Genomic DNA, 14981 nt, shown 5'->3' on the forward strand with positions numbered 1-14981 from the left:
CATTTAAATAGGCTGAATGACTGATTACAAGATTGGAGACATGTGTGATACTAATTAAATAAACTAATTAGTTTGAAATATCACTATAATCCAATTATTTATTATCTTTTTTAAGGGGTACCAACAAATGTGTCCAGGCCATTTTAGAATTTCTTTGTAGAATAAGCAATAATTCATCTCTTTTCACAGCTTCTTTGCTTTATTCTATGACATACCAAAGGCATGCAAGTATACATGATAAAATTTCATCACTTTTCAGGAGGAATGAAGCATTATTTCAATGAGCTGTAAGGGTACCAACAAATTTGAGCACGTCTGTATAAACGCCGGTCTCAAATACATGCCGGATCTGCTGGCAAATATTGTAAATAAACGCCAGAGGCATTTAATTGAAGTTTTACGGTAAATATGTTAATACATATTGTCTTTTTCATCAAATCTGACATACATCAATACATAAAATGGTTTACTGTACTGACAACAAGGTCAATGGAACAACATCCTGTGTATCACTCTTATGTTCAGGTACTCCATACTGTAAATAATACTAACAAAGGCTGGACAAGCAAATTAAGCTGGATTAAAACTGTCTAGCAGGTTGCAGTAACTTAATAATAAATGCTACATGATTAGATAGATATGTACAATGCTAATTGTAAGGATTAGATCAACTGAATAATTACTCAGCTACAGAACAGACCTATGTGCATATTTTTTTAATTAAGGTTTAATTCAGCTGTGATAACGAATGCAAGCATACAAACTAGCGAGTAACAGAATTAACACGAAGGCAGCGATAGAACAGTCTATAATTAGAATGGAAGAAAAACCTTAGTTAAGTCCACTTGGGTTAATGAAAATACTAGTTCAAGAATTGACCCATTGCAAAGGGGTTTCAAGAAAAACAGTATAAATTATACCCAATCACTAGCAATGCATTTATAGAAAGTTGTGTGACAGATTTTCTTCTTCAAGCATATGCAATGATGTATCATAAAATATATGGTAATAAAAGTTATACAGTGGAACGTCGCATATCCGACCGTCACATAACTGCCCTGATCAATTAACCGGCCAAATAAATACATAAATATTAAAAGTAGGCTAAGGGAGTAATGGCATTGGCAGAAAATGCAGCTTCCATGATGGAAACAGAAAGAAAGCGTTATAGCTATTTTGGTGTGTTCCCCTTTAAGAGAGGCGGGCTGTGCATGTGTCAGTCAGCTGCGTGTAGCAGTGATGTTTCAATACACCAGTCGAGAAAGCTTTTTTTTGTGCAATGTGTTTATATGATGAAGCGTATGCTTGCAGATATTGGCAGCGTGGTGTTGTAGCTTTTAAATGCATTTGAATTAAACAAAGCAAGCTTCATAAACGCAGTGCTTACCGGCTGTTTGTTTAAAATAGCAGAAACAATATTCAAACCGAGCTGCTTATCGGCTGTTGGCAATATCAAGAAAGAGCTCAAAGTAAGGTGACAGAGAAATTAAGAAAGCAGAACCATGGAGGCAGGGACTTCTAGAGTTAAGAAAGAAGCCATCAGTTGCTGGTTACTGCACATTTACCGTTTGTTTTGTATTTTTTTTTATTTTAAAAAAGCTCTGCGTGGAGATGGCTTATAGCAAACCGCACAGCAACATTTACATCTGCTTGCTTTTAAAGCAAACAATGTCCCCATGTTTAAAGCAATTTGCGTGTTGTTTTTGTTTACTAACCTATTTTGGATGTGTAAATAGATGTTTGCAAATCTGACTTTTTCAATATCCGCCTATACCCCAGTCCACAGGGGGTAAGATATGCCACGTTGTACATAATTGTATCAGGATTTCAAATTGCTAAAAAAAAAACAACCAATTAATGCTGGTGCAATGCTCTTACTCTGATGCAAAGCCAGTTTGCTTTATAATGGGTGGTGGGTGTTACTTTATTAATTTAGGTTGTGTGAATGTCACGTGACAACAATATGGTAGGCGTATTACATGGTGCTAATAAACTTCCATTCTGATATTTGTTGAAGTACAAAGAGTTTTTATTAGCTCTTAGAAATGTCACATATACAATTAACCCTAATGTAACTGCATAGATCTTTGTGGCTTTCAACCAAATTGATCTGTGTGTTCACAGCAGTAGTTTATACAAAATGTTGTGTCTTGGCTGACAAGCAAAAGAAATGAGTCACTGTGACATTGCTCTCATTCTGAAAAAGATTGCAGAAACTATGGTGTATAAAGCATAAAGTTCAAACAGTCTTAAAATGATTTATACAATGCAACAACTAAGGATTTCTAAATTACATGATACAGAATGTAGTTCCTACAAGTATTCCTGGTTTGTTAAGCTTCTTAGGTAATAATCATGTGGTTTTGCACAAAAATCAATGCATCTATTAAAGCACTGAACTGAAGAGCCTCAAAAAGAAGAAATCTATTGTTTGGCAAAAAAGACATTGTTTTTAGCACTCAAGCAATGTTATCTGAGGAAAGTAAACATCATATGCCGTCACAGTGAAAGCTACATTATTTCAAAGACACTACCTGAGAGCTGTCTACTGTCTACTTTTAATGAATACGATTTAATAAACAAAGCTCTGTTGACAAGCCTTTCCCAGAGGCAAAACAAGTCTGCTGATTCTGATGATCCAATTTGTAAATCTGTACACTACTACCACTAACATGAACAATGAAATCAGCATTTCGACATTAAATGTGTTTGTTCAATTATAATAATTAAAATAATAATTAGCCGTGGTTTACATGCAGTTTAGAAACATCAGGTTCTCTCTTCATAGCACATAGCATAGCACATTCCTCAAACTATAGCAAGTGACTTAAACAGGTGGCAGTTTTTATTTTGCATGGAAACAAGTTAGAAAGATGTACCATATGTTTATAAGATCTGTGACATAACCTTGTGTAACTTTCTACTATAATTTCTACTATACTATAATTAAAAGCCACACCAGGCAAGTCTTTACTAACAAAGTAAGCATACAGTATGATGGGTTTAGAGACCTCTTCATTCAGTATTTTTTTTTTAATGTGACACCATTTATTCAATGTTTCAAATTACTGCCTTTTGCAGGTGACTCATAAAATGATAGTGCTTTATTGTTTTTTTTATGCAAGGTTATACAAAATACAAAAGCTACTATAAAGTTAAAAAAATGCAGCCTTTTGCAATAAATAAGTTAATTAATTAATTAAATAGCACAGCCCTTTGCAAAGCATAGAAAGATATTTTTTCATCCTTTACACTTTTGTTATTTTTGTTTGGTGACTGGACAGCTGACTGCTTTAAGCCTCAAGCCTTCTGTCCCTTAGCAATACGATGCAATTCATTGCACATTATTCTTAAGTAGCATCTATTATGGGTACCTACCAAGGTCAAAAAAGTCATGTTTGTACCCCAAAATGTATTAAATTAGCACAGCTGGGAATTCATTACAGCAGTCGTGTGGCAAAGTGGTTAACTGTGTGCAGGTGAAGGTAATGCAGCAGTGATCAAGAAACAGAGAGATAACGATATCCAGGTGCAATGATGACTTATTTTTACAATCCAAATGCCTGATGGCGAACAACAGTAAACAATAACAATGTTAATGAGAAGCAATACAGTGGCGTGTATTGCTTATTTGTAATCCGCGGGTTGGCCCAGAAATAAAAACAGTCCTGTTTTAATTCACCCACATGTAACACAAACACCAGTCCACGTGCTCTAGTACTCGTGGTGAAAATACAGTTCTTTAGTGCAAACAAAGTGAAGTGTTGTCCAGGTTCGTGCTGGCCTTAAGCGACAGCTCCTGGATCATGTTTCAGCCGTCTAAATAATAACAAACAGTATTTTTAGACACGGATGCCACATCGTTTCCCTTCCGGGTCAATGATTACTGTACCGTAGCTCCGTCCCCTTTCTATATGGCCGACTTTCATCTAACCCTGGGAATGAACTATCGGGCCATCCAGTCCAGGATACTCTGTTCCCTTTACAAAGCGCCCTTGCAGGTCGGGAGGGAGATCTAACACCAAGAATCATTCAATCTCTTTCACAGGTCTATATTATTGCTGCAGGCTACCGACCTCAGCACCATACTTTAGCGACTGTTAGAGTTAAAGTAAAATCTTTTTAATCTAATTTATAGAGCAAGATTTGTTTCAGAAGAACAACAAAACATTAAGAAAAAAGTACATTCTACTGGCAATAGCCTTGCACTGTCCCTTCGGAATTAGTTATTATTATTATTATTATTATTATTATTATTATTATTATTATTATTATTATTATTATTAGTACATTATGTATAGGGGAATGTGTGAAGGTAAGGTAGCAGATTGCAGATTTGCTACCATGTACTGTACTCAATATTTTGACTGGATATTTTTTATATCATTAACCTAAAGTGCTAGATTTTAGCTTTGTTCATAGACTACTATAAGGATCAGAATTGCTGAAGTTATTGTTCTGTAGCAAACCTTGTATACATTATATATGTACGTGTATAATATGTATATGAATATATAAACATTCAAAAAATGTTCAGCAAATAATGCATGGACAGTGCAAAGCGCTCTCCTATGGAACATGTAACGATATGTCTGGGTTTTTTTGTGTTTCCTTTGCTATTTTTATTTTATTTTTTGGTGGCCAAATGAGGCAGGCTGCACTTGCGGTTCTTTAACACAAACTAAACTTCTTGTTGACCCAGTTTAAGAAAGTTGCACGATATCAGTAGTCACGCAAGGCCAAACTGGAACCCAGACAGAAACATTTAAATATACCCTCCCGTTTTTAATATGACCTAAAGCCCCTTTCACACTGGCACTCCTACCCGGATTCTGACTACCTGGGTCACAATCCCATACATGCCCACAGTCCCTATATGGTCGGGACAGTCCCGATTTCCTGGCAAATGTTCCGCGTCCCGATGCATAGGAAAAGTCCCGATATTTACCCATAGAAAAAAAAAAAATTATTCTGCACAGTAGAGTTAGTGAAAACCACACGCTGTGGTCTTCGTGCGGCTGACACATCTGCTGATCACTAACTTATACAAAGGTAAGAATGCTTTATTATGTCTATTTTTACTGTCATGATGGTCGTGTCGTGTTGAGTTGGGGGGGATACGTCTATTATATGATAATGAGTGTTTTTTGCGTATGACTCCTCCCATATGTATGATGTGTATGTTCTTCCTAAAAGAAAACTATATGTTCATGAAAAATTACCCAAAAGGTACTACCAAAATAATGGATAAAAAGATGAGGCTTATTTTTTGCATGTAAACCATTTTTATAGTCCATCAATTTTTTATTTTTAATTCAGACTATTTTTATCATTAAGATTTGTCTAAACTTAAGATTTGTATTCATCCAGTTCTTTAAAGCAAAACCATTTTACCCTAAATTCAAAATTAAAAAAAAAAATTAGGGTTTACCTGACTCAAATCAAAAACAAACATTATGTTTTGGCCTGAGCTTTTTCTCTTCTTGTTCCCTTCCCACAAACACTTCTCTGTACAATGACTGTAGGAAGGTTTAGGTATTTTGGATCTATTAGCCTGCAAAAAGACCACTTGCTCGCTGTTTTACAAGTCAACCATATATAGATAAGCAAAACAGTGTGTTCCAAAATGGCACCCAAAAAAACCCCCAAAAACTTCAGAGTGAAGTTTTGTAGCCTCCCTCTAGCTAAAAGATACCATGACATTTTTTGACAATAAAAAAACAACACAGAATGTTAAGGTAACTGCAACTACAAAACACAAGTTATTCCTGGCTGTTGTTTTTAACTTCAGGCCTAGTCAAGTGTATGGTACTGTATGTGCTATTGCTGGTGTTCAATTGCTGACAAGCCTGGGGAACAAAAGCTAATCATGATTTAGCTGCTTTCCTCTGTTCGATTTCAGGTCATTGGTTTTCATTCATTCCTGTTTGAACTATTGAAAATTGAGATTTAAAAAAATGCAATTTGAGCAAACAGTAATAAAGTAAAACAACATGCATTATAATGTCGCCCTGGGTAAAGGCGTCTGCTAAGAAATAAATAAATAATAATGTAAACAGGGTTGCAAGAGGTGTGCATCATTCAGTTCAAATTCAAAATCTGGCCCATGTTAATTATATTGCTTAAGGCTTTACCACTAATGTACAATGTGACATACAGCAGCTAAGTTTGGGACTGTAATCACATGAGAGATAACTACTTATGCTGTGGGCCATATGAAAGCCACTTGATAAATTCCTTGGTCCATGTGAATTCTGTAAAAAGTGGAACGGGATCAGTTTACCAGTACTGTATATGCATTATTCTTTAAATTCACCAGAAGCTGTTCACGAAGATTCAATCTAAAAAATGTACCTCAATTACAGTATCAGTGATTAAAGATTAAAATAACACAAAGATTTGTTTTAAAATGTTTTTTTTTTTTTTTTGTAATTCATAAAAGTTATATTTCTTGCATTTGTAATGTGTTCCCTATATTTCTGTTTGTGCATGGTGCATTTTAAAACAAGCTCAAGTGGGTTTAGCCCATTCTGTTCTGCCCGAATGGAATTTTACAATGCAGGTCTTTGAACGACAACAGAAACAAGATAACAGATAACAGAAAAATGATTGTGGGGTTCTCATTTAAATGTATCAATGCATCAAGTTACAAGTTACAAAGGTTTATTAAATGATGCTGTCGTACAGTCATCATGAGATGAGGAAATAGCTTGCACAACATATGAATCCCGGCTCTGATTTTTAGGCCAGGATCCAAAGTAGAGGCTGACTACAAGTTTCTGTTCCTAGGAAGTACAGTATTTCACCAGAAGGGAAATTGTTCATTCTTTTGCTGCTGGCCCGACTGCTGGGGGCTGCTTGTCAGAGGTTGGCATCAGCAGGCACCAAGCACAAGGGAACATCGGACTAACACTTTACATATACTGTATTGACATATTACTGCCAGTACCGCTGAGGGGTACCGGGTTCACTTCACTGTCCTATTTTTTTTATATGATATTGTTTTTTCTCCTGTTAGAATAGAAAGTTGCTGTTTTATACATATTGAGCTTCAAAAACAGCCGGTAAGAGAATATGTTTAGACAAGGCCGTTGATTTCTTGTCCCTAACCAAGCCTTATTACTGTACAGTTTCTATGTGGTTCATGATTATAGCAACAGGAAAAAGATGGGTGTAACTTGAATAACAGTTCAGGTTATTGAGGTTGAAGTTTAAGCAGTGACATGTCTGCAAAGTGTTTCATATCATTTTAATATACTGCTTAAACTTCAACCTCAAGAAGCTGTTCAAGTTACCTGAACTGTTATTCAAGTTACACCCATCCCAGTGGGCACACAACGTTATATTGATGTTGTGTATTGGTTGTATTTGAGTCGCAATGTCAGGCAACCAAAATATAACCAATACACAATGTCTTTTTGACGACGTCGAGGCAACGTCTGTCTCAGACGTCGTTTATTGGCTGTATTTCAGTCATGAAGTCGGGCAACCAAAATATAACCAATGCACAACGTCTTTCTGACGACATCAAGGCAACGTCTGTCTTAGAAGTCATTTTAAGGTTATTTTAGTTTGTGGTATGTCGGTTTTAAAAAAATGTCCTGTTAGGCCAGGTTTTTTTTAACCCTTTTTGTGTTAACAAAGAGCACAGTTTTCTTTATCTATATGTTATTATTATTATTATTATTATTATTATTATTATTATTATTATTAATAATAATAATAATAATAATAATAATAATAATACTCATCATCAATCCATGGTTGTATTTAACAGCACAGTAGATTATAAACCACCAAGAAGTTAAAACCAAGCCTCGCCCAGGACAACTGGAAGCTGCTAGAGACTGGAAAATGCTTGCAGACATTGGTCAACAGCTTATTTTTCCACCTGAGATTGCCACCACTAACCTTCGACCAGATATTGTCTTGTGGTCTGGATCAGCACGCCTTGTTCACCTGGCAGAGTTAACAGTGCCATGGGAGGATGCTGTAGATGAGGCGTATGAGAGGAAGAAACTGCGGTATGCTCAACTAGCCGCTGAAGCGGAACAGCGAGGATGGAGAGTCCGGGTTTACCCAGTGGAGGTACGTTGTCGAGGATTTGTCAGAGACGTCGGATTCAGTGGTCAGGAGTTGCGTCGCACAGTGAAGAACTTATCTGAAGCAGCAGGGAGGAGCAGCAACTGGCTGTAGTTGAGACGGAAAGAGTCTGGTTGGGGATCTCAAGCACAATAGAAAGAAAGCAACACTGGTGTACAGGTAAGTAAGCTGGGCTGAGTTGAGTGGGGGACGGAGGGGGGTGATGCTGGGACGCCAGAATCACCGTCGAGCCCTCTTGAGGTGTCATGGGCTAGTCGACGAAACACAGAGGATGGAAGGTGCCCACTTGAAAGACCCCAGAGACGTACCCTACTTAGCTCAATCCAGACATTTGTCATGCTGATGTGCTGGGAAGACCGCATTGTGGTTGATCCCCGGAGCCAGCATCGCAGCCGTTGTGTGTGCTGATGTGCTAGGGAGGCAAATAAGCTAATCCCTGGAGCCAGCATTACACTTCAGCCATCAACACCAGGCAGAAGGATATCTACATCATCATATGGAAGGAAACGCAAATGGATGGAGACACAGATGGATCACATTAGTTTACTGTAAAGCTACGTCTTAGTTGGTGCTTATCTTGGCGAGACCTGAGTTCAAATCAGCATGAAGTTTTAACATCTACTCTCGTGTAATGGAAATCATAAATGTATTTGATAATATAGAAGTGAATTCAATTAAATTATATTAAAAAAGAAATGACAGAAGCTTCCAATTATAAAATGCAAAATATGTGCGTGAGCAGGAGTATAAGTCAACAAGATGCTTGAGCGAAATGGTAGTAGGCGGCGACTTGGTGAGAGACCGTGTTACATCCGTGTGAAATCGACAAACAAAGAGAAACCGAGAAACAGACTCAAGGTAAATTTAATTGATAAATATAACCTTAACTGCAAATGTTAAAATTATTTAAGTTTACAGTGTTAAATGAGGACAATTCATTGCTGTTCAATTACCTTTTGTCAAGTGTGTCAGTATAAATGCACATATTTATCACCGTTCATTTCTGTATTCTCCCACCCCCTACAACAGGGGAAGCGGGTATTGCTACTATTTATCTAAAAGTCTTAGACCAGGGAACTGTTTGGTGAAAGGTGTTTCCATCTTTTTGATAAGGACCATTTTAAAATATGTTAAATATTTTCAAAATATTGTATATTTTATATATCTATAAATCTCCATTACTAAATTAAGCCCAAAGCTGCCTGAAGTGTGGAGGCCTATTTTTTCTTCTTCTTCTTCTTCTTCTTCTTCTTCTTCTTCTTCTTAAGAAGTCTGTTCTTCTTCTTAAGAAGTCTATATATATCCCTTGAACTTTTTTCACCTTTTGTTGTGTCAGTGCCTCAGAGTTTCATGCATTTAAATGAGGATTTTTTTCCACTTATCTACACACCATACTCCACACTGTTAAGGGGAAAAAAGTTTTTATTGAGAAAAATTATTATTAGTTGTTGTATTTAGCAGAGGCCTTTATCCAAGGCGACTTACAGAGACTCGGGTGTGTGAACTATGCATCAGCTGCAGAGTCAGTTACAATTACGTCTCACCCGAAAGACAGAGCACAAGGAGGTTAAGTGAATTGCTCAGGGTCACACAATGAGTCAGTGGTTGAGCTGGGATTTGAACCGGGGACCTTCTGGTTACAAGCCCTTTTCTTTAACCACTGGACCACACCGCCTCCTAATATATAAAAAAATTATATATTAAAAATACAAAACTGAAAGATCGTAATTGGATAAGTCTCCACCCCCATGAGTTAATACTTGGTGGAAGCACATTTGGCAGCAATTACAGATGTGAGTCTGTTGTTATAGGTCTCTACCAACTTTGCACACCTAGATTTGGCAATATTTGACCATTCTTCTTTACAAAACTGTTCAAGCTCTGTCAAGTTCCTTGGGGAGTGTTTATGGACAACAATCTTCAAGTCATGCCACAAATTTTTGATTGGATTTAGGTCGGGGCTCTGACGGGGCCACTCAAGGACATTTACCTTTTTGTTCCTTAGCCACTCCAGTGTAGCTTTGACTGTGTGCTTTGGGTCGTTGTCATGCTGAAAGGTGAACTTCCGTCCCAGTTTCAGCTTTCTTCCTCAAGGACTTCTCTGTACTTTGCTCCATTCATTTTCCCGTCTATCCTGGCAAGTGCCCCAGTCCCTGCCGATGAGAAACATCCCCATAACTTGATGCTGCCACCACCATGCTTCACATGCTTCACTTGATGCGTTGTGTTGGGTTTGCACCAAACATAACGCTTTGCATTTAGGCCAAAAAGTTCCATTTTAGTTTCTTCAGACCACAAAACTTTTTGCCACATGGCTACAGAATCTCCTGAGTGTTTTATTTTGCATACTTCAAACAGGATTCAAGGTGGGCTTTCTTGAGTAATGGCTTCCTTCTTGCCACCCTACCATACAGGCCAGATTTGTGGAGTGCTTGGGATATTGTTGTCACATGCACAATTTGACCAGTCTTGGCCATAAAAGCCTGTAGCTCTTGCAAAGTTGCCATTGGCCTCTTGGTAGCCTCTCTGATCAGTTTCCTTCTTGCTCGGTCATCGAGTTTGGAGGGACGGCCTGATCTAGGCAGGGTCTTGGTGGTGCCTTACACCTTCCACTTCTTAATCATCGTCTTGAACGTGCTCCAAAGGATATTCAAGGCCTTTGATATGTTTTTATACCCATCCCCTGATCTGTGCCTTTCAACAACTTTGTCCCGGAGTTCTTTTGAAAGTGCCTTGGTGCTCATGTTTGAGTCTTTGCTTTGAAATGCACTAACCAGCAGAGGGAACCTATAGGAACTGCTGAATTTATCCTAAAATCATGTGAATCACTATAATTTAACACAGGTGGAGGCCACTTAACTTGGTGTGTGATTTTGAAGGCGATTGGTTACACCTAATTTAGCTAATTTAGGATTGCTATTACAAGGGGGGTGGACACTTTATCCAACCAAGCTTATTTATTTTTAATTAATTTTCTACAAATTTCTAGAATATTTTTTTCACTTGGAAGTTGTGGGGTAGGATGTGTAGGGCAGCAGTGTGGAGTAGTGGTTAGGGCTCTGGACTCTTGACCAGAGGGTTGTGGGTTCAATCCCCAGTGGGGGACACTTCTGTTGTACCCTTGAGCAAGGTACTTTACCTAGATTGCTCCAGTAAAAACCCAATTGTATAAATGGGTAGTTGTATGTAAAAAAAAATAAAAAATAATGTGATATCTGTATAATGTGAAATAATGTATAATGTGATATCTTGTAACAATTGTAAGTCGCCCTGGATAAGGGCGTCTGCTAAGAAATAAATAATAATAATAATAAATGAAAAAAGGTGACAATTTTGAAGGGGGGTGTAGACTTTCTATAGGCACTGTATATATAAACTGTTAGAGTGTCTGATCTCAAGCAGCTGTATCACTCAGAAGCCGCTCAAACTGTGTCTCTATACTCAAAGAGTTTAACACACATAGGTATACTTAACTTGGAAACTCCTTGTAAATGTTGACATTATTTAAGTTTACAGTGTTAAATGAGGACAATTAAATTTAGTGTTTTGCCAAAATATATAGTTTTAACCTATGAACTTATTGTTTTCTTTCTGTTATTTGTCCTTGCAGATAGTGTGAAGAAAACCCAGAAAGGCACAGAACTGGACAAGCTCTGTCTAAAGTGCTTAGAGAGAGAGAGATTTTGGCTGTACTGTAATTTTAAAGTGCCCTGGCAGAATAAAATGAGCACCCGTGATGTACCAGTGGCAAAGTGAATATATAATAACAGAGATTATGCTGTGTAATGTTGTATATAATATACATTGTATTTTAATGTTTGAAAAAACATGTAAGTCACCTTGTATAAAGGCAACAGCCCATGGCTTCATTAGTCTACAAGCAGTGTCTATTGTTGGTTTATTTATTTTTATTTATTTATTTATTTTTGTTTACATAAAGCTTAAAATTCCTATACAAAGTGTGGGTAATATAATTTATGCTTAATACATATGAGCCAAATTTGAAAGATATTTTGTTATAGTCACAAGTGTTTTTAGGGGTACAAAGATGTGTTTTCTTAGAAGAGTAAATAAGCAGGAATCTGACATTGGATTATTGGATTACGCTATTTTAGGTCATTCATTAATTAATTAATTAATTAATTAATTAATTAATTAATTAATTATAATAATAATAATAATAATAATAATAATAATAATAATCTGACCTAATCAGAATCTGACCTAATCACAACGTTATGATTCTGTCGTTGTTATAATGTTCAGATTGCGATGTTGATAAAACGTTGTGATTCAGATGTCAGTATAATGTTCAGATTGTGACTTGATACAACGCTGTGGTTCAGACATCAGAAAAACTTCCATATACAACCTTATTCTATCCAACGTCGGAACCTGACGTCAATACGACATCACTGCAACCAACTTTGCCCACGGGGATTTTTTTTTATGTAGATATAAGAGGAGTACGTACCATAATTTATTAGAGACCAAGTATGTTCAATGTCCTGCTTCGAAGGGAAATGGGCACAGTTCTTGAAGAAATTGGGCAATTCAGATTTGTCCAACTCCTTCCAAAACTCCCTTTTTATAAACATCTTTTCATACACTTAAAAAAAGAAGACAGGAATTATTCACTGCAATTTTTAAAGGCTTTTTATACACTATCAAATGTCAAAAAATGGCTTGTGGCCAAGTTACACTCACATCGATTTGGCAGATTTAAAAGTAAATATGGCATTTTCTCATTAACATGTCATTGAGGTCAATACACATAAAGAAAAATCCATGTTACCTTTTGAACGCACATTGAATGAGGTTAGCATTACTCAAAACTGCATTTTCTTCATCTAAAATGTACATTGAATGGGGTCAAATAATTGATCACTGGCTTAGAGAATGAGACATATCTTTATAAAGGACTATTCTCAAGTGCAATTTAAACAATTTAATTGTTAACATAATAAAACTTGTCAGAGGCCAATCAGAAGGTTACATAAGGACTCAAAGACGTGCCTACAGTTTTTACTAGTTTTGTAACAGTTTGACTTTGCTTTCACAAACAATTGTGTACATTGGCGTAAAGAGCTTCTCACCCAGTGTACAATATGACTTGACGTTTTGTTTCTAGATTCTTACTTGTCTTTCGGTCTAGCCACTCCTCCAGATCACTGTACACTAGCGGGACAGATGGTTTTATAACACCAAAGCGCCTTTTTAATCTATGCATCATTCTTCGGTATTGCTTAACAACAGCTGAAAGGGATGGCCCATGATTTACAGCCTGTAGATACAGATACATTTGAACATAATTTCAGTTCTAATGGACATGTTTTAAATATCATTGCATTTTAAAACAAGAACATCTTCAATTTCAGTAAGGTCCTAGGCAGGTGTTGACCAATTACATAAATCAATTACAGTATATGTAATGAAATACAGGTAATAAAATAGGTATCCTAAAATGTGCTTTCATGACGGGATGGCTCATTTGAAAACCCACTGATATCCGCAGTGGTGTGTTGAGGGCATTGTAGTGCTTAACGGCACTTAGGTGTCATTCTTTGGCACAAACAAGTGAAGTGAGCAATAAGATGGCATAGATTGGACACTACACAAAACACATATTCAAATCTTATTTCAGATTTCAGGACTAAGTGACATTTAACCAAAGTTGACTTGAATTTTTCTGATACTCCCAAAGGAAGCACAGCTGTGGTTGTTGGTATTCCAAGCTGTCCCAGGTGCTGAAAGGTGGGTGGCGTTGTCTACTACAGATGGCGTTGCTTTCCAAAATACAAGCAATGTAGCCTCCAACTACCAGTCAATTATGTGTTGCATGAGAAAATGCTTTTTCACTTACGTATGTTTAGGTATAATTCTATATCAACTGTATAATATATATGAGCATTTATACATTTAATAATTAATTTATTATTTTTGATGTAAAAACATTGACAAATATTCCTGATAATACTGTATAGAGTAACACTTTTGTAAAATGTATATTTTCAAACTAAATAAAAGCATTATCTTATATTTATTATGTGACCTAGCAAAACAACTAAGTTGTAATTTTTTTGTTAATTGTTCTACTTTGGTTTTGTCATTTGCTATGCTTTGTTCTACTAGGTCTCAACAAAAAAATACTGACCAGCAAAGATACATGTGGCAGATAAAATCATTAAATAATCATACTACATATCAATTACAACATAATTATGTATGAAACACAGCATCCACAGCATCCACAGCATCCACAGTAAATAAAACTAAGGATTGCTTTACAAAATAGAAGGATATTTTTATTGACAGTAGATTCTGTCATTTTCCACCAAAAATGAAACCATTTTCCAAATAACGCCCCAGAAACAAGAGTACAGGAAGTTGCTCCCAAAAATCTGTATTGACCAAAATGCATATTTTTAAAATAAACTCTGACTTAGGGTTTAGATTAGTTTGGGGGTTGCTATTACACAATGATGCAGATTCAATATTCTTACCTTTTCCCTTACCCTACTGAGTTGGACTCGTACTAGCCATCCTCGAATGAACTTCTGAATACAAATTGTTGCACTTAAGAACTCGCGACAGCTGGTCTCAGTCCTCACAGGGTGAAAGGCTTCATAGACTTCTAGATGAGGACCAACTCTCTTCAGCCTTTTGGCAGTTTTTTCCCTGGAATGTCTTAGCCTAAAGCAAGAATTTAAATAGCTCAAAGGAAAAATTAACAAAAAGAGGCAACCGCACCCTTTCTGACAAATGCATTTTGTGTTCATAAACTGTAATGGTTGTTAACGTGTGTATGCATACAAGTGATTCACTGTCAGCTTTCGATAACATCAGGCATCAACTCACATGGAGGACACAGGTTTGAT

General features: G+C 36.6%; 1 protein-coding gene across 1 annotated transcript in view; it reads right to left on the reverse strand.

Annotated features, from left to right (window-relative positions):
- The window catches only part of LOC117420609 (uncharacterized), a 52543-nt gene that overhangs the window by 24307 nt on the left and 13255 nt on the right, over positions 1–14981 (reverse strand). Inside the window, exons 6-8 of the mRNA XM_034034100.3 lie at positions 14607–14796; positions 13243–13387; positions 12578–12712 (exon numbers count right to left, since the gene is read on the reverse strand). Of these exons, the coding sequence (XP_033889991.3) occupies positions 12578–12712; positions 13243–13387; positions 14607–14796 (470 nt within the window). The remainder of the gene's footprint in view (positions 1–12577; positions 12713–13242; positions 13388–14606; positions 14797–14981) is intronic.

The sequence above is a fragment of the Acipenser ruthenus genome, chromosome 1, assembly GCF_902713425.1.
Source record: "Acipenser ruthenus chromosome 1, fAciRut3.2 maternal haplotype, whole genome shotgun sequence".
NCBI classification, from domain to species: Eukaryota; Metazoa; Chordata; class Actinopteri; order Acipenseriformes; family Acipenseridae; genus Acipenser; species Acipenser ruthenus.